We start from the raw sequence: 25,775 nt of genomic DNA, 5'->3' as shown, positions 1-25,775 counted from the left end.
TACTCTATCCTGTGCTAGGTTCTTCATCTCCCAGTAACTACTGCAACCTACATCCTTCAGAATCTGCTTAGTGTATTCATCTCTTGGTCTCCCTCTACGATTTTTATCCTCCACGCTGCCCTCCAATACTAAATTGATGATCCCTCGATGTCTCAGAACATGTCCTACCAACCGATCCCTTCTTCTAGTCAAGTTGTGCTACAAGCTCCTCTTCTCCCCAATTCTATTAAATACTTCCTCATTAGTTATGTGATCTACCCATCTAATCTTCAGCATTCTTCTGTAGCACCACATTTCAAAAGCTTCTATTCTCTTTTTGTCCAAACTATTTATCGTCCACATTTCACTTCCATGCATGGCTACACTCCATACAAATACTTTCAGAAACGACTTCGTGACGTTTAAATCTATACTCGATGTTAACAAATTTTTCTTCTTCAGAAACGCTTTCCTTGCCATTGCCAGTCTACATGTTATATCCTCTCTATTTCGACCATCGTCAGTTATTTTGCTCCCCAAATAGCAAAACTCCTTTACTACTTTAAGTGTTTCATTTCCTAATCTAATTCCCTCAGCATCACCCGACTTAATTCGACTACGGCATGTAAAGAGGCACATATCTTGTAAGATAAATACTCCAAACTTTTCTATTGGCTGAGATAGGCACAACAAGGCAAGTTAACTCATTCGTGGCACTTTAATTCAGATGCCTTATTTTATTGGAAAAAATCAAATGTGTACCATATTGTCTTTTGACAGTTATGGTCTCTGGTGTGCACATGACAACTCATTCATTCCAGGCACTTTAAAATCAAATCCCATAAATGGAACAGGTAGCGTTTTTTAACATGTATATAGAGTTTCTTGGCTAGTCTGGAAGTCTAGTTCTGTGTGCAACAAAAGCTGCATAGTTTTTTTTTCTTTTTCAAAAATAGTATTTCCATGTGTTGCTCATAATATTATCACATCATAACTGGTATCCAGTCCAATTCTGAAAGCAGGGCTGTGAGGGAACTGTAACCGCTTAGCACTGAAAGCACAATTCTTGCGATCACCAGTGGACAACCAGAACAGAACAGAACAGAATTGAACTCCTGGACAGAGAGTGCAACTGTTTATACAAACACAGACTATTCTGCAACATACAAACATTACAAAAAATTGATAAATATGAAATGACAATTAATTGGGGCTGATCGGCTTTGAACTGGCAGTCCACTGCACATCAGCCAGCAACGATAACTGCTACATAGCACAACTTGCAGCATTGCTCTCACTCCTGGAGAAAAAGTGATCCGCTGTTTCAGAAATTTTCAATGAAACTGATTAAAGCTAGATCCTGTTAGTGGTTCTCCATATGGCTCTGCTGCTGGGTCCTTGCTTTCTGGTCATGTTGTCACGTCCCCTTCACTGTGACGAGGATCAGAGATAGCCCCTTTCATCAAAGATTTGTGGCTGTTGGCAGATCTTTAGTTTCCTTGAACAAAGCGTTCATATTATCAGTCTGCATCGGGACTGTAGTGGTGCTTCATATGGAAGGTGTGGATCATGTCTCTGCACCTTTGTCTTCTCAATGAAGGATCATAATCCTCAAGCTCATATGTGGTGTCTGACAAGTGATGAAGGATACGATATGACCCAAAGCAGCACTTCAGTAGCTTGTCTGATAGTTCTACTTGCTGCACAGGCATAAAAATCCATTCCAAATCTCCTGGACTATACCTCGTGCTTCACATTATATTCTTAGTCTCGTTCCTGGGCATTCAAGGTCTGTATGTGAGCCAACTGCTTGCTTCTTCAGTCCTCTTGATGAGGTGTTTCACATAGTCATATTGTTTCATATAGTCATCCTGAGTATTGTCCTATTGAAATGGGAACAATGTATCAATTTCCATTTTGACTTTGTGACTGTAGCGCAGAAAGAGCAGTGTGACCCTGTAGTGTCTTGCTTTGCTATAGAAGGGGATGCCAAACACCCCCCCCCCCCCCACCAAAAAAAAAAAAAATTTAAAAGCTATAAATTTTCAAATTGTTTACAAAACAACCTTACCCCTTCAAAATACTCTCCATTACAACAAATAAATTTGTCCCACTGGTGCTTCCATTGTTAGCTCCTTCCTCTTTTTTTTTCTGCACTTTTTCAGTGTTGCCAAACCAGTGTCCTTTCATACCCCTTTTCATGTGTGGAAATAAGAAAAAGTGACATGGAACCAGATCAGGCAAGTAACATGCATGAAGCAGTGGAACCATGCCATTTTTCACCAAAAAGTGTCCAAGAGAGATGGCTGTTTATGCGGGTGCATTGTTGTGGTGGAAGAATCAGTCTACTGTCTGCCAGATATTGGGTCTTTTGTGACAGACACTGTTGTCTTATCTTCTTAAAACTTCCAAATAAAAGGTTTTATTTATTGTGAGCACAAACTCTCAAATTTTTTCACTGATTTGTGCAGCTGATGGACGTCCAGAATGAGGTTTGTCATCAGTTGACATGTTACCATTTTTAAATAGAGCAAACCACTTGTAGCATTGAGTTTTTCCCTTAGCATCATCTTGCTAAGCTGTTTTCAACATTAAAACAGTTTCAGCACATTTTCACTGAGTAGAAAACAAAATTTCACAGCTGTGGGTTGTTAATTTAAACTTGCCATCATAAAAAACAAAACAACAGCAAAACAGCACTAGCAAAAACAATCACTGCAGATGAACAGAACAAGCCAGGTTGACAACACAGGAGGCACTGAATTGGCAGTGAGTTTGCTGTACACCCCTAGTGGCGGAAATACCTACTACACATACTCCGCCCACAACAGTTTTATTACAGTTTTTTTTTGGGGTTCCCCCTCATATTGTATGTGAATGTCGCAATGGACAGTATCATATCTCAATCTCTTAAACATCAACATACATTGAGAGCATATCTGCCAGTGTCTTATCAAAGCATTCTGTGAGGCCATTCGTCTTAGGGTGCTACGCTCTTGTTATGCTGCTGGTGATGTCACAATGTGAAATTACCTTTAACACTAGTCTCTACTCGAAAACTTTTCCACAATCAGAGATTACCAAACCGGGTACTCCGTGCTGCTTCAAAAGTCCGATCCATTGGAATGGCACTGCTGAAGGGGCATTAGATGCCCCAGAGGTAGCTACAGCATGTGTTTTCATCACTGACGTACCTTACAGTGGTTTACATACTGATTAATGGATCAGCAGATACCTGGCCAGTGATACTTGCATCTAATTCTATCTAGAGTGTTCATGAATCCTTGGTGACCAGATGTTGGAGCATCATAAACACTTCAGTATAGCTGACCGTAGGTGAACTGGGATGACAAGCAACCATTTCTGCCCCATTGGATCACAGTTCCTCTTACAAAATGTTCTGTTTATTAGCTGGAATTCTCCTTTGGTTGGTTTTTTCCTCCTTCAAGGTTTCTGTGGTTTTTAGCAGTGCTGGACCTTCCCTCTGTTCAGCAGAAATGTCATTTATGCAACAATGGCTGAGATTTCATCCATGCTGGTTTGTTCTACCACAGGATGTGCTCATTGTCCTTGTGTTTGCATTCACTTTTTTATACCATTTTAATGACATTTTCCTGAAGTCTTGGTGCTTATTTCACCAGTTGACCTGACAGATCAATCAGGACAATGAGCTAGCATAGAGGATGGTGGTCCATCACGTTGGTGAATAGTTCACCAAGTAAATACGGCCTGTACTCCTTGATGAGCCAAACAACTGCAGAGCAGTCTTTCTCTGTTATATAGTGGTTTCTCTCGGGCTTGAAGAGTTCTCTGGAAACATCTTGTACACCATTCCAGGAAAATCTAGCTCTCCTTGCTGTATTTCCTGCAAAATACATGCCTTGGTGCATCTTGTGAATCATGAATAGAACACATTCCAAGAAAACTTCTCACATCATGACTGTTCTAAGGAGTTGGAAAATTTCTGACTGCTCTTATTTTCTCTGAATTTGGATGGTCACCATCAACATTCACTAGATGCCACAAGATTTTAAATTCTTTGATAGTGAAGAGGCACTTCTTTGGTTTCAGATGTAGGCCTGCAATCTGAACACGCTTCAACATGGTTGTCAGGCAGTGTAAATGTCTTTGAGAAACAACGATGTCATCTATATAGCACAGATACTTTGTCCATTTAAGGTGTCAAAGCTGATTGTGCATCATACACTCAAAGCTGCTACATATTCCAAATGGCATAACTTTAACCTTATAGAGGCCGTTTGGTGTTATGAAGGCAGTCCTTCCCTAGCCTCAACATCCTCAATTTACCAGTAACTTGTCCACACGTCCATAGTTATGAAGTACTTGTTCTTTCAAGTAGTCTGAGGTGTCATCAATACACAACAATGAGTAGCTGTCTCTCTCAGGTGACTCTGCTGCTGTTGGTGCAATTGACTGGTGGTGGAGATTTGCGTTAAAGATTGGTGCAATTCTTCTGGTGCAATTGACTGGTGGTAGAGATTTGCTTTAAAGATTGGTGCAATTCTTCTTCAACATTCTCTTTTACCTTCTGACACATTGGGTCAACATCCCTAGTTAACTTGGTCCAACAGTTCTGGTTACCATAAAATGCTGTATATCTTCCTTCACAATCTGGCGTATTAGAGAGGCAAGGTATGGCCATCTTCCACAACTGCCATAGCGACCACATTCGGGAGTCAGTTACACCTCCTTTGATTGCCTATTTTCTGTTTCATTTATATGCACCGCTTGAGGAATCCCTCTGTTGTTTACCAGAAGAGCTTGGAAAACATCTTCTGTGACTTGTTTCATCAAGTGTGAGATTCTGTCATCTTCTGTCATATTTGGACTTACAGACTGGCACGGGGCTAAAGCATTCTGTATGTAGGACTGTGTAGCTTCTGTATGACATTGAGCCCTATTCTTCAATTGTTCTTCCAACTGATTATCACCAAACATTTTCTGCAGTTTGGCACAGAATTTATCCCAGCTATTGAGCTTCCCTTCATTGTTCTTGAGCCACTGAAGGATTGTGCTGTCCAAATAAAAGTACACATTTGCTAAATGTGTGATTTCATTTCACCTGTTGTATTTGGCGACTCATTCAAATCCTTTGTCATTTTGCAGTGTCCTGATCAGTGTGTCTGGAAGGAAATCACTGATGGATGCCTGATGTGCAGTTGACTTACTGCTGTTTTAGAATCCATTGGTCTCATGAATACAGCTGTGAGAATGATGTACCGCTTGTATTCCAGTTCCTGTCTATGTAGGCAATGGCTTTTACATTGTCTTATTGTAACCACAATGCTTTAGATGTTTTGAGTCAATGAAATATAACACTCAGCACGAAAGCATGTTTATTACAGTCACCAATGTACAACCAGAACAGAACTGAACTGCTGGGCAGAGTGCAGCTATTTATACGAACATCAAATATTCCAGAATATAAAAATGTAAGAAATTTTGAGAGCCTCCCAGAAATACTAAATGACAAATAATTGGGGATGGTTGGATTTGAACTGGCGAGCTGCAGCACACCACCAGTGATGCTAACTGCTGTGTCATACTGCATGCAGCACAGCTCATGGCAGTATTACAGAAATTGCTGTTTAATAACACATCTACCAGTATTGTGAGTGGACATGTGGATTTCATTTATTCTGCTTTGGAGCAGATACCTGAATCCTCCACCACTCGGCTTCCTGCCCCCTGGTCATTATTTGCACACAATTGACTGACCTGGCTTTCACTTTCCAACATTTGCTTGCATATGCTGTGTTTTCTTTGTTGGCACAGTCACACCTCTCTCGTTCCATTTGTCAGTAAAATTAACAAAGTTAACAGCAAGTTTTCACACTTCTCATGAAGGTATTTTCTGTGACTTTTTGCACACGCACTATGAGTTAACAACACACACTACTTTGAATTGGAATGTAACTGCACCTAATTATGTGACAAAGTTAGTTCTCACTGTTTCTGTTGTGGTCTTCAGTCCGAAGACTGATTTGATGCAGCTCTCCATGCTGTTCTATTCTGTGCAAGCCTCTTCATCTCAGAGTATCTACTGTAACCTATGTCCTTCTGAATCTGATTATCATATTCATCTCTTGGTCTCCCTCTACAATTTTTACCCTCCTTTGCTTCCCTCCAGTACTAAACTGGGGATTCCCTGATCTCAGAATGTGTCCTACCAATAGATCCCTTCTTCAAGTTATGTTGTCCCACAAATTTCTTTTGTCTCCAATTCTGTTCAGTAGCTCCTCATTAGTTATGTAATCTACCCATCTAATCTTCAGCATTCTTCTGTAGCACCACATTTCAAAAGCTTCTATTCTCTTCTTGTCCAAACTGTTTATCATCAATGTTTCTCTTCCATATATGGCTACACTCCGTACAAATACTTTCAGAAAAGACTTCATGACACTTAAATCTATACTAGGTGTTAACAAATTTCTCTCCTTCAGAAACTTTTTTTCTTGCCATTGCCAGTCGACATTTTATATCCTCCCTGCTTCAACCATCATTGGTTATTTTTCTGCCCAAATAGCAAAACTCATCTACTACTTTAATTATTCGATTTCCTAAGCTAATTCCCTCAGTGTCAATTGATTTAATTCAACTACTTTCCATTGTCCTTATTTTGCTTTTTTGATGTTCATCTTATATCCTCCTTTCAAGATACTGCCCATTCCATTCAGCTACTCCTCCAAGTCCTTTGCTGCCTCTGACAGAATTATTATTTTATCGGCAAACCTCAATTTTTTTGTTTCTTCTTCCTGGTCTTTAATTTCTACTCCTTTCTCCCCCCCCCTCCCCCCCTCTCCCCCTCCCTCCCCCACTATGGCCAATTAACATGTTCAACTTGTCAATCAATAACTCATCATAGAAGAAAAAGTGTTGTTACACAAAAGCATGTAATAATGAATGATAATGTATGGTGGTGTCTCCAGAACCTGTCTTGTAGCCAACTCTTTAAGCAATTGGATACACTGACAACAGACTCACAGAGCATTTATTTTCTTATTAAGCTTGTTGTCAACAATCAATCACAGTCCAAAAACAACAATAACATTCATTAATATAATACTAGAAGATTTATCAAAAGTCATGTTTAGAGTTTAGTTTAGTTATTTGCATGATCCATCAAACATAACTGTGTCTTTCTATGATGCGGAACAAGTCAGTTTTACAGTTATAGTATCACACACACACACACACACACACACACACACACACACACACACACACACACACACACACATACGCACACAATAAAAATAAAAATTACATATTTAGCATTCAGAAATTCTGCTCCAAGCAGAACTTAAACTATCTGTCAGTGCCATAAAAATTATTGACTAGTCCACCAGATGTAAAGAATTTAATATGTAATGAAATTAACTTCATATACAAAGAGTGTGAGGTCATCCACATGAGTGCTAAAAGGAATCTGTTAAACTTCAGTTACACGATAAATCAGCCACATCTAAAGGCCATAAATTCAACTAAATACCTAGGAATTACAATTATGAACAACATAAGTTGGAAGGAACACACAAAAAATGTTGTTGGGAAGGCTAATCAAAGACTGTGTTTTATTGGCAGTACAGTTAGAAAATGTAACAGATCTACTAAGGAGACTGCCTACACTACACTTGTCCGTCCTCTTTTAGAATACTGCTGCCCGGGGTGGGATCCTTACCAGATAGGACTGATGGAGTACATCAAAAAAGTTAAAGAAAGGCAGCATGTTTTGTATTATTGTGAAATGGGATAGAGTGCCACTGAAATGATACAGGATTTGGGCTGGACATCATTAAAAGAAAGGCGTTTTTCATTGCAACTAAATCATCTCATGAAATTCCAGTCACCAACTTTCTTCTCCAAATGCAAAAATATTTTGTTGACACTGACCTACATACGGAGAAATGATCACCACAATAAAATAAGGGAAATCAGAGCTCGTACGGAAAGATATAGGTGTTCATTCTTTCCACGTGATATATGAGATTGGAATAATAAAGAATTGTGAAGATGGTTCAATGAACCCTCTGCCAGGCACTTAAATGTGATTTGCAGAGTATCCATGTAGATGTAGAACTGAAGCTATATCTGCTTCGAGCAGATTTTCTGAATGTGTGTGTTGTGTGTGTGTGTGTGTGTGTGTGTGTGTGTGCGTGTGTGTGTTGAGAGAGAGAGAGAGAGAGAGAGAGAGAGAGAGAGAGAGAGAGAGAGAGAGAGAGAGAGAGAGCAGGGGGCAGGGGGACTGAACATAGTTACATAGAGATCTCTGTAAACAAATTAGCTTATGACAGTCATATAAATGGTCAGAAAATTTCCATATTTTGGCAGAAGTAGTATACTATAACTGTAAAACTGACTTGGTCCGCATCATAGTAAGCCACAGTTACGTTTGATGGATCATACAAATAACTAAACTAAACTCTAAACATGACTCTTGATAAATCTTTTTTTCATCTCATTGTTTATATGTTTTGATGTTAGCAGATGTGTATTTGTCACGAACTTGCTCTGCAATAATTAGATTCAAAAAGAAGAAAACCTCATCTAAAAAGTGGAAGTAAAAAAGTAGCATTTTTCTTAAAAACACATTGTGTCTGCTAGTTAAAATGTTTGTTTAATACTCATTTATCACTTATAGGATATAGCCAAGATAATTATAAACAAATTTAGCAGATTGTCATTAGTAAAGCATATGGATGTTTTGTAGAACAACACTGTTAATGTACTAATGTATTTCTTGAGTTGTTTCACAGGATCTGTACTGTGCATGCCTTATGTGCACATAGTTGTGTGTGTGTGTGTGTGTGTGTGTGTGTGTGTGTGTGTGTGTGTGTGTGGGCATCTTTAAACTGAGTAGATTGGCTTAATTTTTCCACAACAGAAACTGTTAGGTGATTAATGACTGAATGCTTTCCACATACAACCCACTCATCACATTGTTCCAGGCAGCTCATAGTTTTTGCGTTTACTTTTTCAGGTAATTTTGTGTGCTAATTCTATGCCTGCACTGAATGATGTTACGTATGCAGAACTCCAGGTTGTTCTTAAACAAGCAGCTGCAGTGTGTGAGGTTATTCACTGTGGCATTATAGAGAATTGCTTGACAGTCATGGAGACAGCTCAGGCGGGCCCTTGCCTGGATTTAACGTAAGGAACATCATGTTAAAATTCTTTCTTGTCATTCATATGTTTCCACAAATTTCTTGGTAATTTTCATTTTGAAAATTTTGTATATCTTTTGACAGGTGAACCAATTACAGTAGCCAACTTTGTTAAATTTTAGGTATAAATCGCTTAGTTGAGATAGACCAGGTTTGATGAACACTATAGTGGCAGCAGCAGTAAGTGGTGTACCAGCCAGTTCAGTGGTGACATATTTAGCTACTTGTACACTATCCTACAACTTTCTTCAAAAATTGTTTAATTGTGTATGTGACCTTTCTTTTTTTAAAAAGACCCGGAAACGAAATATGTTTCTTCTGCAGAATGGTTTGATGGATTATATTTCATTTCAAACATTCATATGAGAATGCAGATTCCATAAAATATACAGTACTCAAGATTCAAGGAAGTCATACGAGCTGATGTGAGAAGGAATAATTTAGAGAGATGAAAGTTTCTGCACTCCATTTGAACATAAACTGATACAGGTGAAGAAAAGGGTTTTGCATCACATATGTCAATAAAGTAATAGAGATAGGAATGTGTTACTAACTCAATAGAGATAAAGCAAGTATATGTCAAGAAGTGAAAGAATAGTGGGGTGTAACAGAGATTAAAGGTGTGTTTAAGACTCTGAATTTGTATTTGAGAGAAGTGAGAGCTAAATTACATTGCAAGCATTCTGAGATTTTACATTGTTTCCCAAACCTCTTGTGGTGAAATCTAGAATCATTCCCTCAACATGCCCACAACTGATTTTCTTCCTTCCCTGTGCTAAATAGCTGGAACTGCATTTTGAATTATCTAGATAGTGACAAGATTTTAAGCTCTAACTGTCTTATTAGAATAAATAATGGTGAGCAGAAACAGTCACTGAATTAAAATGTATGCTACAGGGCAAGAAATGTATTTTTAAATGATATGCGTGTGATATAGTTTGTGGTATAGTGATGCTGATATAAGATTTCTGTGACTCAACAAAAGATTTTCGTGTGGATGTTGTGATTTCCTCATATGCTAAATTGTGGCCTGCAAGACCAGTGGGAAAAATGTTTGGTCTGGTAGTAAAAGACTGTGATTTATTGGTTAAAAATACATGACCTTTTTATGCCAGTGTGCTTTTCCAACATACTTTCAATGAGATTTCACCTCTTATGTGCAATTCTTGAAGGGGTACAAAATACTCGCTTGTGGCTGTCAAAGCCACTTTATTGGACACTGGTTTGTAACCCATGAATTTCATTATATTCCGAAAACGGTAAATTCAGAGGGTGCTAAATCTGTTGATTAGGATGTATCTTCCAAAAATTCATACTACATATCCTCCACGTTTTTCATTGTCAAAGCATCTTTCTTTGTCCTGATGAAAGATGGCCCTTCACCCCTTTTTCTTATTGCAGTATTGGTTACTTTCTAGTATTTTTATCACACATTTGGCCCAGAAGATGTGTATGGTATTTGCCAGTTCATGCAGGGCCACCATCTTCCATCTATTACCCTTATTGTTTTGGACCCACTCTTCATCCACAGTAACAAATCAACTCACTAAATCATTTCCTTATTTTTAAAACTTCAAACATTTCTGAGAAATGGTGCCACAATAGGCATTTTCTCTGTTTTCATCTTTTGAGACATCCTTCAGGTGAATCATCTTCAAAAGAAGTATGACCATTTCTTTGTTCAGCTATTTGTCTCTTAATCACCAAAAGTGAAGTATCAGACATGTTATAAAACTTCGCCTATACTGTAACTTTCACACCTCACGGAAACCAACCAATCTCAACCCGGTATCTGTTTGAGGAACGTAGGTCCCTGGGCAGGGGTATTTGTTAACACCACTGTATATTTTGGCTATGCGTCAGCAAAAATTATACAAAGCAACAATGGAGACAAATGGGGCTCTTGGATAACCAGCCAGATTGTAAGAATGGTATGAATTTTTGAAGGTAAGGGAAAAACCTTTAACTTGAAAGTGAGTGATGTACAAAATGGGAGGGACAGCTGTTGTGGTAAAAACTCATTAGTTAGCAACTTCTAGGCATGAACCACACCTCACTTTTAATAGATCTGCCCAGGCAAGGCCCACTCTTGGAGTAACTACATAGAATTTTACCTTCTTATCCCAACAAAATTGTTTAACAGTTTACAAATGGACAATATACTCAAAGGAATGCAAGTTCTATCAAGGAATAACTACAAAGAGTTTGGTACCTGGTCCTCTCATTAAAGCTTGCTAAATTGAACACTTCCCATAATACAGACTGAGTTGGTAGGTATAAAACATGAAGAGATTTCATTAGAAAGTCTCTTGATTCTGAATGATCTCAAATATGTTAAAGTGACTAAGAAATGGTGCCAATCATATCAAGGCAGCAACAGCTCAACAAGTAACTAACTTAATGAAGTATTCAGGGTACCCTGTTCAAGTTGTGCTGCGGTCAACTCTTAACTTCACTGAGTGTATTGTGATGGTCCAGAATAGAATGAGTATAGACACAGCCTAATTTCAGAACTAGTATGTGTCACGAAAATACATGTAGAAGGCTTGCTGGAAGAAATTGTTATCTTTTTCCTACGTTTTATTTTGCCATTTATATCTGAATACCTCGAGAGGCTTTTTTGACAGGAAGTAAGACATGTCTTGAATGTTTGAGATCTAACCATACTACATTGGCTATGAAACATGAGGAAGATGTAATGAAGCAGCCCATGGATAAGCACACCATGTTCATTGTTCGATCATTCATTAATTGTGCAGATACAGTATGAAATAAAGAATAACTAGTTTACTAAAGTGAAAAATTTAGCAAATTACAGTGATAGTGGTTGTATTGTATGCTGAAGTCAAGAAGATATTCAAGACAGAGGTATTATATTTTGTGTTTGCACTCCTGAAACCCCCTGTATGATATTCCTTGCTACAGGCAGAAATTATAAATGCTGCAGCTAACAACTGCAAGTGAAAATGCACTTGTATGGCTGTATTTGGAAAGAAAGTTCATGGTAATTTATACAATGAATCAAATAGGTTAAGCAATCACTGGTTGCTGAAAAAGGAATGAAAATAAATAAAGCACATCAGTTAAATATTTACCCCATATGAACCGCTGGGAAGAGCAGTTTCCAAAATTAAATCAAAGGTCAAGAAAGTAGACCCAATGGGATACTTTTGTGAAAAGCCACAATCATATACATGCAATGAACTTGTCGATACACCTCAAGGGTGGCTATTTAAAATGAAGAAACTTGTAACAAATGTCTTTGGCAGCCAACCTTAAGAGTGCTTTGTTGTCATATTAGAAGTAACAGAAGCTAAGACTTCTAATCGGTGCTGGAGCAGGTCACTTCTGTGAGCTCTGTGCTATCCAAAAGCCATTTGAGTTGAGAAGCTGTTATTCTGATCATAAATTTCTGAAGCTTGAGCTATATAATTATCTGGTTTATGTGGCTGTGCTATGTAGTAATTCTGGGTATTCACAGTGACAAGTGGCCATAATAAAATTAGATTTATTAGGAAGTCCACAAACTGTCACTGTCTGAAGATGCACAGCTTTGATTTTTATTGTATAATTGTTAGTTAAAAGTGGTGTGCACACATGGGGTTTTTGTTTTCTTTATGTTGCATGATACAATTTTGATGAGGGGGTTAGTTTCTTTGCTGGTACTCAATCCCATTCATTGTAAGAGGTGTATTGTTATCAGATGAATAATCAATAAAGTATTTATTTAACAAAAAACATAGATCCAGACTGAAATCAAAGAATAAACAGATTGTTTTCCAATTTTGTAACTAGAATCACATGAAAGACAAGGGTTGATAGAATGCAGAACGGGTGAATGTATGTTGTATCCAACTGTAATTAATATGTTTTGCAGTATTTCAGGTCTAAATCGTTCCATTCGCTAGGGTAAATCTCAACTTTTTAATGCCAGGCACTCTATGCAGTACAAAATAATAGTATTTCCTGAATACTATTCGCTAGGGACTGCCACAGCGGCAACAACAACAACAACAAAACAATAACAACAACAGTCACTCCACCTCAAGACTTCACCTAGCTCAAGTATAACAAATCCCCATCAATCATCAGACAAAATATAGCTCACACACACATACGTAGAGTGGGCTAACAGTTCCATGTGCTTTCTGTTGAAGAAACTATCAAATCCACCATTCCACAAAATCAAACTCGTATACCTATATTCTATCAAATAAACTTCAAGATGTACTACATAAGCTAACTCGTTCCTTCAAATTCAGTCATCATCATCATCATCCTCATCACCACCACCAGCCACCACTACTACCACCATCATTTAATTGATGAATCTCCCTAGTGGTTGGAAAAGCACTTCTGAACTAACTTCAAACAGTGAAAAATCGAGGATGGAATGTAACAATATTATGAAAAGGATAGTTGCTACTCACCATGTAGCAGAGATGCTGAGTCACAGATAGGCACAACAAAAGGACTGTCACAAAATCATCTTTCAGCCAACATGGCCATTGTTGAAAATACACACACACACACACACACACACACACACACACACACACTTGTGCATTTGTGTGTGCGTGCATGTACACATGCTTTCAACAAAGGCTGTGTTGGCTGACAGCTCATTTTGTGACTGTCTTTTTGTTGTGCCTATCTGCGACTCGGTATCTCCTCAGTATGGTGAATAGCAACTATATTTTTTCATAATATTGTCTGAACGAACTTCACTACAAAAAGATAACCGGAACCAAATTTCATGGGATGCACCAAAATTCCAAGCTAGTGTTATAGCTCAGAACATGCTAACTGTATTCACTATGTACAAATAGACTTACCATACAAAATAAGTAACACTTAACCAGTGTCTTCCCTACAAGACAATCTGCTTTGGTTCTTGAAAGAAAAGGGTACTGCTCATGTGTTCATGTTAATTGCAACATGAACCATATTTCAAGACAAACATATATAGATTTTGTGGAGATAAAATAACAAAATCAATGTAGGTGATGACTGTTGCAGCTTCATGTAGCAGCCAGACCAAGATGTCCATTTGTGGTCTCTGGAATCAGCTGTATCTTCAGCATTCTCTCTGCATCACTGCCAAAAGAAAAGCTTGATTTCTACTACATATTTTCACTGATTAATTAGACAGCTGTTCAATTACTACTTTACATACAAGGTCTGTTCAAAAAATTCTCGAACTTTGTCCACAAAATTTTTCTACGCTTTTCTTTTACTTATGTGTGCATCGTCTCCTTCAAAATACTCTCCTCCACAATTGATACACTGCCCCAAATGCCATTTCCAGTTCTGGAAGCAGTTTTGGTATGCCTCTTGCTGGATCATGTGAATCGCTGTCTGCAAATTTTCTTGTATCTCATCTATCATTGCAAATCTTCGTCCTTTCAATGTGGTTTTCTACTTTGGGGGGGGGGGGGGGGGGGGGGGGGGGAATAGTCTGCCAGGACTGGAGACTACAGAGGATAAGGCAGTACAGTGATTTCGTTTTTTGTCCAATAGTCACACACCAGCAGGGATGAATATGCTGGTGTGTTGTAACAAAGCAAGAGCCATGAGCTGTCTGGCCGCATTTCAGGCCATTTCCTTCTCATATTTTCTCGCAGGAGTCCTTACATGTCCCAATAGTACCGTCGATTAACAGTGTGTCCCTGCGGCATGAATTCATAATGAACTAATCCTTCAAAGTCAAAGAAAATTATCAACATGCCTTTGACATTTGACCAGACCTGACGAACTTCCTTTGGTCTTGAAGAACCTTTCCCAATCCATTGTGGAGATTGAACTTCAGTCTCAACATAATAACTGCAGACCCACATCTCGTCACCAGTTACTATTCTCTTAAGGAACATCTCATTCTCATTTAAACAATCCAAAATGTTACATTCTTCTGTAATCTCTCAGTCAGTCAGTCAGTCAGTCAGTCAGTCAGTCAGTCTGTCTGTCTTCAATGAGCATGCACAATTTCATTGACGTTCATAACATGAGCATCATTGGTAGACATCAAAGGGTGTTCTGAACAAGGGTAATCTTTAATTTCCGTCTGGCAATTTTTAAACCATGTGAACCATTCACAGCATTGAATACGGCTTAAGCACTCATCACCTTAGGCTTTGTGCATTGCTTGGTGTTTCTACGTAAAGGTTTCTTGAGTTTCAGTCAAACTTTAATGTAGGCATGTTGCTCCTCCAACTCTGCCATCTGAAAATTCTCAAACTGTGTGCCACAACGTTCTACTCAGTACGGTACTGAACAATAACTAACAGACATGCAACACCGAAACTTTCGGCAGTTACACATTAAACACAGGCATGTACAGGAATTCCAACTGCATTTCTCTCTAACACGCCATAGGTGTGAAACTGAGAATGTTCTGGAATTTTTTGAACAGTCCTCATATTTCCCTTTAAATTTTTTTTTTATGTTTCCTCTTGTAACATTGTGATAGGTTGAGGTGACAAATAAACCACGCCACCTATATAGCAAAGCTATCTGACACAGTTGCCCATATTATTCCGCAATTCTGTGTATTGACATGTCCTTGGAGACAGAAGGGGGCTTTGTCTGGCCACAGAATGTTCCATGGCCATTTAATGTACACTACCAGGTGAGCAAGTAATTCCAGAGCTAAAATGTGTGTTGCTGGCAGGCAGTTAGAAGCAGCTCCTGAACATGAGTGATTTTCTATGAATAGCAAAGCAGGATGTTTTGTGAGATTTTATGCACCATACTTACCACCATATCCAATGTGTGGGCAAATTTCCCATGCCCTGCATGTCTGCACACCACCACTCAACCCCTCCTGCAATGCTAAGGCCACATTGACAGTTGTTGGACCAACTGCTTTCCTCTCTCTGTCACACAGCACTACAATCCTTTTGTCCAGATCTTTAGCACACATTGGATCAACACCTTTTTTCATACCCTTGAGTGTCCAGAAGTTCTACAGGACTATGAGTGCACAGTCACCATTCTTGTAAAAGAGCTTTGCCAGCAGCGCTCGGTTCTTCATGTTGGATGTCCTGGGTGCAAACTGATGAACAGATATGTGCCATGCAACTTTTGATATGCATATTATGATGCCTAGAGCACCATTTATTGGTAAAATTTTCGTTATTATTTTTATTTATTTATGTAGTGTTCCATGGTGTTTCTCCCTATTGTCCGTAATATGTTATTAAAAATTTGACAACATTCAGAGTAGTGATTCTCTTTCTACAGCATTTTGAAACTGGAACTCCTGTAAGTTCAATAAATACAACAGAGACTTAAGTCATCAATAATTTATTAGCCTTCATTATTTACAACAGTGTGCCAATGCTGGTTTAACTCTTCGATTCTGGGACTATAGATGTCTCATTTGTTGACAATAAATGTCAGCAGTGATGATTACATCTCAGGGAAGCAGTTAGTAATACACCACTCTGTCACTGTTCCATCAGATGCAGAACATCATATTTTGTGGATGCAGACAGGTCTGTGTACGGGGAGCTGGTGCTTTGTTTGGGCCCAACCATTACTCAGAACCAGTAACGATACAGGATAGGAATGCCCAGTTGATGACAAGCAAGCAAGGATGAACATATGGCCACCTGCTGAATTTTGTGTTCTTGGCTTAGAGCTTGTGGTACCCATACATCTGATTTTTTAACCTTCCCTATTGCATGCAGATGTCGCACAAAGGTTGAATGATTACAGTTGATCGCATTTGCCAGTTCTCAAGTACACTGACATGGAGCATTGTATTAATGTGTTTAAACAATCTTCCTAAAACCCTGAAGGTCTTCCCGTTTGCAGAAGGTCACTAATGTCAAAACAATCCTCCTTAAAATGAGAAAAGCATTTTCTTGATGTGTTCTGTCCAGTGGGATTACCCACATACATGACAAATGTTTCTGGATGCCTTCACTGGTGTCAGCCCTCTATTGAACTCAAACAGAAGAATATGCTCCACTTGGCACTCCATTTTCTAGGGTCCACAGCTCCACTCATTATCTCTAAATGACAATATGTAAAACTCAGATAGCAACACTGAAATACAAATAATATGTGATAGTCAATAAATAAACCCATAGTAACTTTAATACCAACATGCAAATCAAAAACGCTATGAACTTATGCACCAACCTAATACAGACATTGGGAGAGAGTGATCAGCTGTACCTGAAAAACATCGTATATCAGTAAATGGACTAAGAATGCCTTTGGTTAATGAAGTATCAAGCACAGATGACAGTAGTTGTATTTCTGTGGCTTAGTTCATAACTTCTTTTCTTCCACCCCCGCTGAAAGTTCTTCTTAAAATTCATCTTAGATTTTTATCTGGCTACTGCACATACAGTATAACCGTGCTTTCACATTCCCACTGTTGCCAGCATTTTTTATCACTCCCTTCAAATTATCTGTATTCAGCATTTTAATTCCCACCCACTTTTGCCTTATCGTGATTGTAAGTTTCTCACCATTTACATTTAGTAAAACAGCAATGGAGTTAAAACAAAGAGAAACTTAAGTAATTCCACTCCATTCTTAAACGTTCTGGCACTGCTACAGCAACCGTTGTAACGTTTTCGAGAGAATTCACTTGTGGTTGCATTAAAGATGGATTTATTAGTTTTTCATTAACCAAATTCGCAGATGAAGAACTAATAAATGCATCTTTATTACAACCTCAACTGGATTCTCTCTTTAAGAAAAAAATTACACATAACTGTGATATAATGATGCTTGCAAACTGTTGACTTTCATGTACTGTTTGCAAACATTCCCCAGAAAACTTTTTCGATCTCTGGTCTCCCTAGTTTGGAATCTGTAGAAGTCAGGATAAGATGGAACAACCTGTACTGTTAGTGCTTTGTCCTACGTGGCCAACTTAAAAATAACTATACTGTGTGTAGTGTCTCTCATAATTGTGTTATGATCAATATGATGAGTAGGGCTAAAACTTCAGAATTAGTCCAAACAAAAGAAAAGTTGGCAGTGGTAAACGAGCAATGCCTGCGCCACTTTAAAATAATATTTCAAATACCTTAGAATTATCACACATATGATGCCTCCTGCAAAAAAAAGTATGAAAATTGTTGTCATATTACTCCTAACCCTTTTTCGGACAGAATTATTGAGTTGTTATTTTACTTTTATTTATTTATTTATTTATTGTTCCATGGGACCAAATTAAGGAGAAGTCTCCATGGTCATGGAACGAGTCAATACATGAAATTATAACACGATATTAGAAACAGATAAAATGAAATATAAAAAAACATATTCAGGTGACAAGTTGTAAGTTTAAATGAAGAAAATCAACAATGTAACACTGGAATTTGCTTAATTTTTTAGCTCTTCCAGGAGCTCCTCGACAGAATAGAAGGAGTGAGCCATGAGGAAACTCTTCAGTTTAGACTTAAAAGAGTTTGGGCTACTGCTAAGATTTTTGAGTTCTTTGGGTAGCTTATTGAAAATGGATGCAGCAGAATACTGCACTCCTTTCTGCACAAGAGTCAAGGAAGTGCATTCTACATGCAGATTTGATTTCTGCCTAGTATTAACTGAGTGAAAGCTGCTAACTCTTGGGAATAGGCTAATATTGCTAACATCAAACGACATTAAAGCAAATATATACTGTGAGGGCAATGTCAGAATTCCCAGATTTTTGAATAGGGGTCGACAAGAGGTTCTCGAACTTACACCACATATAGCTCGAACAGCCCGTTTTTGAGCGAAAAATACCCTTTTTGAATCAGAAGAATTACCCCAAAAAATAATACCATACGACATAAGCGTATGAAAATATGCGAAGTAGACTACTTTTCGTGTTGAAGTGTCACTTATTTCAGATACTGTTCTAATGGTAAATAAAGCAGCATTTAGCTTCTGAACAAGATCCTGGACATGGTCTTTCCACAACAGCTTACTATCTATCCGAACGCCTAGGAACTTGAACTGTTCCGTCTCGCTTATAATATGCCTATTCTGTCTGATCAAAATATCGGTTCTTGTTGAATTGTGAGTTAGAAACTGTAAAAACTGAGTCTTACTGTGATTTAGCATCAAATTATTTTCCACAAGCCACGAACTTATTTCATGAACTACATTATTTGTTACTGTTTCAATATTACACACAAGATCCTTCACTATCAAGCTGGTGTCATCAGCAAACAGAAATATTTTTGAATCACCTGTAATACTAGAAGGCATATCATTTATATAAATAAGAAACAGAAGTGGCCCCAGCACCGACCCTTGGGGAACGCCCCACTTAACAGTGCCCCATTGGGACTGAACATCACTACCACTCTCAATATTGCGGAGAATTACCCTCTGCTTTCTGTTCTTAAAGTAAGAGGCGAACCAATTGTAAGCTACTCCCCTTACTCCATAATGGTCCAACTTCTGCAGTAATATTTTGTGGTCAACACAATCAAAAGCCTTCGTTAAATCAAAGAAAACACCTAACGTTTGGAACCTTCTATTTAATCCGTCCAAAACCTCACAGAGAAAAGAGAATATAGCATTTTCAGTTGTTAAACCATTTCTAAAACCAAACTGAACATTTGACAGCAAATTATGTGAATTTAAATGCTCCAGTAACCTTGTATATACAACCTTCTCGATAACTTTAGCAAACACTGATGGCATAGAAATAGGTCTAAAATTGTCAACATTATCAATGTCTCCCTTTTTATAAAGTGGCTTCACTACCGAGTACTTTAATCGGTCAGGAAACCAACCACTCCTAAAGGAAAAGTTACAGATATGGCTGAGAACTGGGCTAACATACATAGAACAATACTTCAGTATTCTGCTAGATACCCTGTCATATCCTTGAGAGTTCTTGGTCTTTAGTGATTTAATTATTAACTCAATCTCCCTCTTGTCAGTATCATGGAGGAGCATTTCAGGTAACAGTCTCGGAAAACTTTTTTCTAAGAGCGCTATATGATTCCCTATTGGGACTAGGTTTCTATTTAGTTCACCTGCTATATTCAGAAAGTGATTATTAAATACTGTACATATATGCGACTTATCAGTAACACGGACATTCCCACTACGCACTGACTCTATATCCTCGACCTGTCTCTGCAGACCAGCATCTTCCTTTACGACTGATCATATGGTTTTAATTTTATCCTGAGACTTAGTTATTCTATCTGCATACCACATACTTTGTGCCTTCCTAATAACATTTTTAAGCACCTTACAATACTGTTTGTAATGGGCTGCTGCATATAGATTTTGACTGTTTCTAACGTTTTGATATAATTGCCACTTTGTTCTACAAGATATTCTTATCCCTCTAGTCAGCCACCCAGGCTGCCTGTTTGTGCTAGTACCCTGTTTTAAATGTTCTAACGGAAAGCAACTTTCAAAGAGCATGAGAAAAGTCTTGAGAAAAGCATTATATTTATCGTCTGCTGTATCAGCGCTATAAACACCTTGCCACTCTTGTTCCTTTATAAGGTTTGCAAAGGTCTCTACAGCAACTGGATCAGCTTTCCTGAACAGCTGATGACTATATTTAACACGTGTTGCAGCACAAAAATCTTTTAAAGTTAAAATTTGTGCATCATGATCTGAAAGGTCATTCACCTTATTGCTAACAGAATGCCCTTCTAGTAATGAGGAATGAACAAAAATGTTGTCTATGGTTGTTCTACTGTTCCCTTGCACTCTCGTTGGAAAGAATATGGTTTGCATAAGATTATATGAATTAAAGAGGTCTACCAGCATCTGCTTCACTTATACAATTAATATTGAAGTCACCACATACAACTAACTTTTTGTATTTCCTATAAAGTGAACCAAGAACCTCCTCTAGCTTTAGCAAAAATGTTGTGAAATCGGAGTCTGGGGATCTATAAATAACAACAGTTAGAAGTTTAGCTCTGTTAAATTTAACCACACCTGCACAACATTCAAACACCTTTTCAGTGCAGCACTTTGAAACATCAATTGACTCAAATGGAATGCCGTTTTTCACATACATGGCTACTCCCCCACACCGCAAAGAGCTCCTCGAAAAGCTGCCAGCCAACCTGTATCCTGGTAAAGGAAGCCTCTGAATTATCTCCTTATTTAAGAAGTGTTCAGATATACCAATAATTTCAGAGTCAACATCTATAAGCAGTTCAGTAACTTTATCTCTAATACCATGTATATTTTGATGAAATATACTAATTCCCTCATTACTTGGATACCTAAGCTTTGTCAAAAGTGATTCCCTTGTTAGAGAGACTTCCCTTAAGCAGGAATACCTATCAGCTGACTTCAATCTAAAAAAGGTGCAGCTCTAACACCCACTACTAAATGGAAGGTAGGTAATAGTTAATAAAGACACATATATTAAACATACAAAATTTAAAGGCAGTCCTTAAAGTAAAGAGGGAAGTACTCTATCCACTGTTCTTTGGAGTTAAATGATTAAAAACAACATTTTGAACATATTTCACATTTACTTGAAAAATTTACTCATTTTGTTATAGTTATTGTTACAATTATTTGCCATGAAAGTTTCTAAAACATGGATCTCTGCAAAGTGGTATTTGAATATACAAATGACAAGTGCACTTTTCTGCTGCTTTGGTACTACAATGACAGGACCTCTTGTAGGTATCTCCTAAAATAGGTTAATGTTTTCCCACAGCCACAAGATGAACCTCTTCAGGTCCTTTATCCTTTTTATTCCTGAAAAATAGGTTTCTGGTCTCATCCTTTCTGGGATAAGAAGTCAGCAATCAGTTGCCTTACTGGATGGATTCTACATGTGAGCCATACTATAAAACTTTTTAACATGACAATGTAATGGAAATAAAATATTCTTTGCCATCCTCTTACAGAGTATATACCAAGAATATATCTTTCTCATAGTTGGTCAAATTAGTTGGTCAAATTTATAGAATCCAACAATTATTTTGTTGTATTTTGCCTCAACTTCAGGACAGCAAATCTCTGTACTATTACTATCCTTATTTTTCCTCTTCACCGCTGTTGTTTCTCTTGGGTCATGAATAGAGGACAGTGAAGTGACTGGATGGTTATCCATCCCCTTTACAGCAGAAGTGACTTCTTTTGTCTCAAACTGGAATACGCTTCTCATCAATTTTACATTTTCGAGTTGGATATTGTGAAACTGTTGTGCTGAATGAAAATACACTCGGCAGCACAACTGTGGGCTCTTTGGTTTGCTCCAGGAGGAGATATGAAGATTTACTTAGGTTTGCATAATCCATCGGCACAGGAATGTTCTAAGTACAAGGTGTACAACTCTGCTTCCACCGTTTTTTCCCCCAACATTTGAGGCTTTAATGAAACAAATTGGTTACACATGTATCATTCAAAGTATTTTCCATTGCTGGCCACTACTTTCTTCCATCTTTCAGGCTGTGTACAAATCCCGCGTCAAAAAAATTTTTCATTTTTTGAAGCGATCCACGAATCAATCCAATTTGTGACTTCTTCATGAGATCGGAAGTGTTGGTCAGCCAGGCCATGTGCCATCGATCTAAACAGGTGACAGTCAGAGGAAGCAATGTCTGGAGAATATGGTGGGTGGGGTAGTACTTCCCATTTTAACGTTTCCGAGTATGTTTTGACCTCTTTTGCAACATGGGGTCGAGTGTTGTCGTGCTGCAAAATCACTTCATCATGCCTCTCAGTGTATTGTGGCCATGTCTCTTTTAATACTCTGTTCAAGTGCATTAATTGTGTTTGATAATGAGCACCTATGATTGTTTCACTTAGCTTTAACACCTCATAGTACACCACACCGAGCTGGTCCCCCCCCAAATGCAGAGCATGATCTTGGAGCCGTGAATATTTGGTTTGGCCGTCGACATGGAAGCATGGCCGGGATATCTCTGTGATTTTTTGCATTTGGGGTTATCATAATGAACCCATTTTTCATCCCCGGTCACAATGCAATACAGAAATCCCTTCCATTTTTGCCTCTGAAGTAACTGTTTACAAACACACTAACACTGTTCAACATCTCTTGGTTTCAGGTCACACGGACCCAAATTCCTTCTTTCTCAATTGTGCCCATAGCCTTGAGAGGTTTTGAAATTTGCTGTGTCACTCCCACTAATCATGCCAATTATTCTTGAGTTTGACGTTAGTCTACACTCAGCAATGTCTACAATTCTGCAGCTTTGAAAACATTCCCTCTTCCACTCCTGTGTTGGTCCATGATGTTAAATTCACCATTCTTGAAGCATTGAAACCACTCACGACACATTCTTTCACTAATAGTGTCCTTACCATACGTACTTGAGAGCATTTGATGAGACTCGGCCACTGTTTTCTTCATACTGAAACAAAACAGTAACACCTAGCGCAAAAGATGAGAATTACGCTCATAAACTGACATTTTCAATCAAGAACAACTTTATAATGCAGACACAAATCGACTAATGTTTTAATGAGGTTATGTCGATCGAGGTCCAAGCTAACTGCCGGATGTCTGCGATCCGTTTCTTTCAATTGCTACTTACCACTGTTGCTACCTATCGGCAAACGGCAGAAGCAAAGTTGTACACCTCATATTTACAACTGTCTGTGAATATTAAAGTATGATATGATACAGACAAATTTACAAGACTCTTTATTTGAAGACTAACTGACATAATGTTCAAATTAATGTTTGCATTCGACATTTAATAGGATGGTAGCCTATCTAAGATGATCCTGTCATCTTGATTATTGACTGGCAACTGGGCCAAGCATTCCTCTGCTCAGTTGTAAGTAGACCACTGACTGCAGCAGTGTAGCAAAGCTCTAGGAGACCTTGTATGCCAGTGTTGCTTATTCATTGGTGCATCATGCAGAGACTATACCCTTCTGTAGTTTCGTCATGAGATGCTAAGTGTGCTTGGGCACTCTGCTCTTCATACAACACAACACTCCTCACTTCCAAACCTCCACATTGTTATCATGTATGGCAGAAGCACATGGTGATGGCAGGGAGAAGGACTGAATGTGGACACAGATGGGGAGACAGGGAGTGTAACTGTTAACTGTAGCTGATGGCAGCTCTCTGCATGCACCCCAGTGTGCACATAGTGAATTACCAGTACCAGCAGTCAAAAAACCAGCCATAAGGTGCATACCCACATCCAGAGATGCATATGCTGTGATTGGTTGAACAGCAAAGTGATCTTCTGGGGTGGTGTGGTGACCTTCCGAGGCTGTTGTGTCCAGGGGCACCGACTTATAAAAAATATTTGGGAGGGGGGGGGGGGAGGCATACTGGGGGTCTTGCCCAGGGACATTTTCTAAATTTTAAATGAAGAATAGTGAGTTTTAAAGTTTTTTTAAGCATTTTAGAGTCATATGATCAACATTAGAACCCCGAAAACTGGACTCTCAATAACTCAACACTCCGGGAAACTCAACAAGCCTGACACATTTTTGGCTTTGAAAAAAGAAACAAAACAAACACGCACGGTATTTTCGCAAAAAGCTAATTTAATTTACAGTAACAATCATCCTTATAGACTATTACAGAGCCATGAATATATAGCTCTGAAAAGACTGAAATTATATTCAAATAAATCCTAAACTATCATTAAAAGAATAAAATTTATAATATTGCTGTCACACAGTAATAGCACTTTGATTAATAAGTGAAATAGCTAATTTAAACTTACTTTGAATAAGGCTCAGGGTTCATTAAATAAAAACAATATCTCAAAGTTAATGCTTTAATACAGCTAATTAAGTTAATACAGTATGCCTAATACTTTCAGTCAAAAATTATGTAAATAGTGGATTTTAATTGGGTCTTACACCCTAAAAATATTTAAGTATTTGAAAATAACTAATACAGTACTATAGTAATACAGCAATACAGTAGTAAACTAGTACTAATATTTCGAAGCTGAAAATTTAACATTATGTATGTATTTAATTCTCTATTTTATAAAGATATTTAATATTGCTCTAGATGCCATTATTAGCACTAGAGTGTCTTTAGAAAGATGCAAATGTCAGGCATCTGACTGGATTACTGAATACAAAGTCGTTGATGACTGGTCGAATATCCAATTCACCCAAAACATCTCGGTGGGCATGAAGAACAGCCAAGTCGTTCAATTGCTTCTGTCCCAAGTTGATCAGAGATATGACTTCAGACATGCAAGGGTGCTAAGTGCTCTCGTGATTGGAACTACTTGGAAAGCCCCATCTTTTGTTGGATTCGCTTATGGTGTTTATTAAGTCTTTGGCTAAAGCCATAATATTCCTCATAGACGTAAGATGGCAGAGACTGTCTACAAATGCCAAGTCCAAACTGTGAGCAGTGCAGTGCACATAACATGCTGTTGGTTGTATATCCAAAAGTAACTTTTTTAGTCCTTTGAACTTACCTCTCATGTTTGAGGCACCATCATACTTACCTCTCATATTCGAGGCACCATCATAGCACTGCCCTGTTAAGTTATCCATTGACAAATCAAGACGAGCAAAAATGTCTTTTAAAATACTAAACAGAGTTTGTGATTCAGTGTTGGGAGGCTCTTATAAGCCAATAAATTCTTTGTTGATGATTAAGGAATCGTCAACAGTACAAATACAAAATGACACTTGTTTGTGAATGGA

The 25,775-nt window shown here is 38.2% G+C and overlaps 1 protein-coding gene across 3 annotated transcripts in view; it reads left to right on the top strand.

The window, feature by feature from the left end:
• LOC124773720 (4'-phosphopantetheine phosphatase) overlaps window positions 1–25,775 on the top strand; it is a 158,868-nt gene that overhangs the window by 115,536 nt on the left and 17,557 nt on the right. For 2 of the 3 annotated variants that reach the window (XM_047249426.1, XM_047249425.1), the window contains exon 14: window positions 8,981–9,150. In XM_047249426.1, coding sequence (XP_047105382.1) covers window positions 8,981–9,150 — 170 coding nt within the window. Of the gene's footprint in view, window positions 1–8,980; window positions 9,151–9,248; window positions 9,654–25,775 lie in introns of all 3 variants that reach the window. The other variant, XR_007014876.1, reaches the window with a different exon arrangement.

The sequence above is a fragment of the Schistocerca piceifrons genome, chromosome 2, assembly GCF_021461385.2.
Source record: "Schistocerca piceifrons isolate TAMUIC-IGC-003096 chromosome 2, iqSchPice1.1, whole genome shotgun sequence".
Lineage (NCBI taxonomy): Eukaryota > Metazoa > Arthropoda > Insecta > Orthoptera > Acrididae > Schistocerca > Schistocerca piceifrons.
The sequence above is the reverse complement of the archived record's forward strand: the minus strand, read 5'-3'. Positions and strand labels throughout refer to the sequence as shown.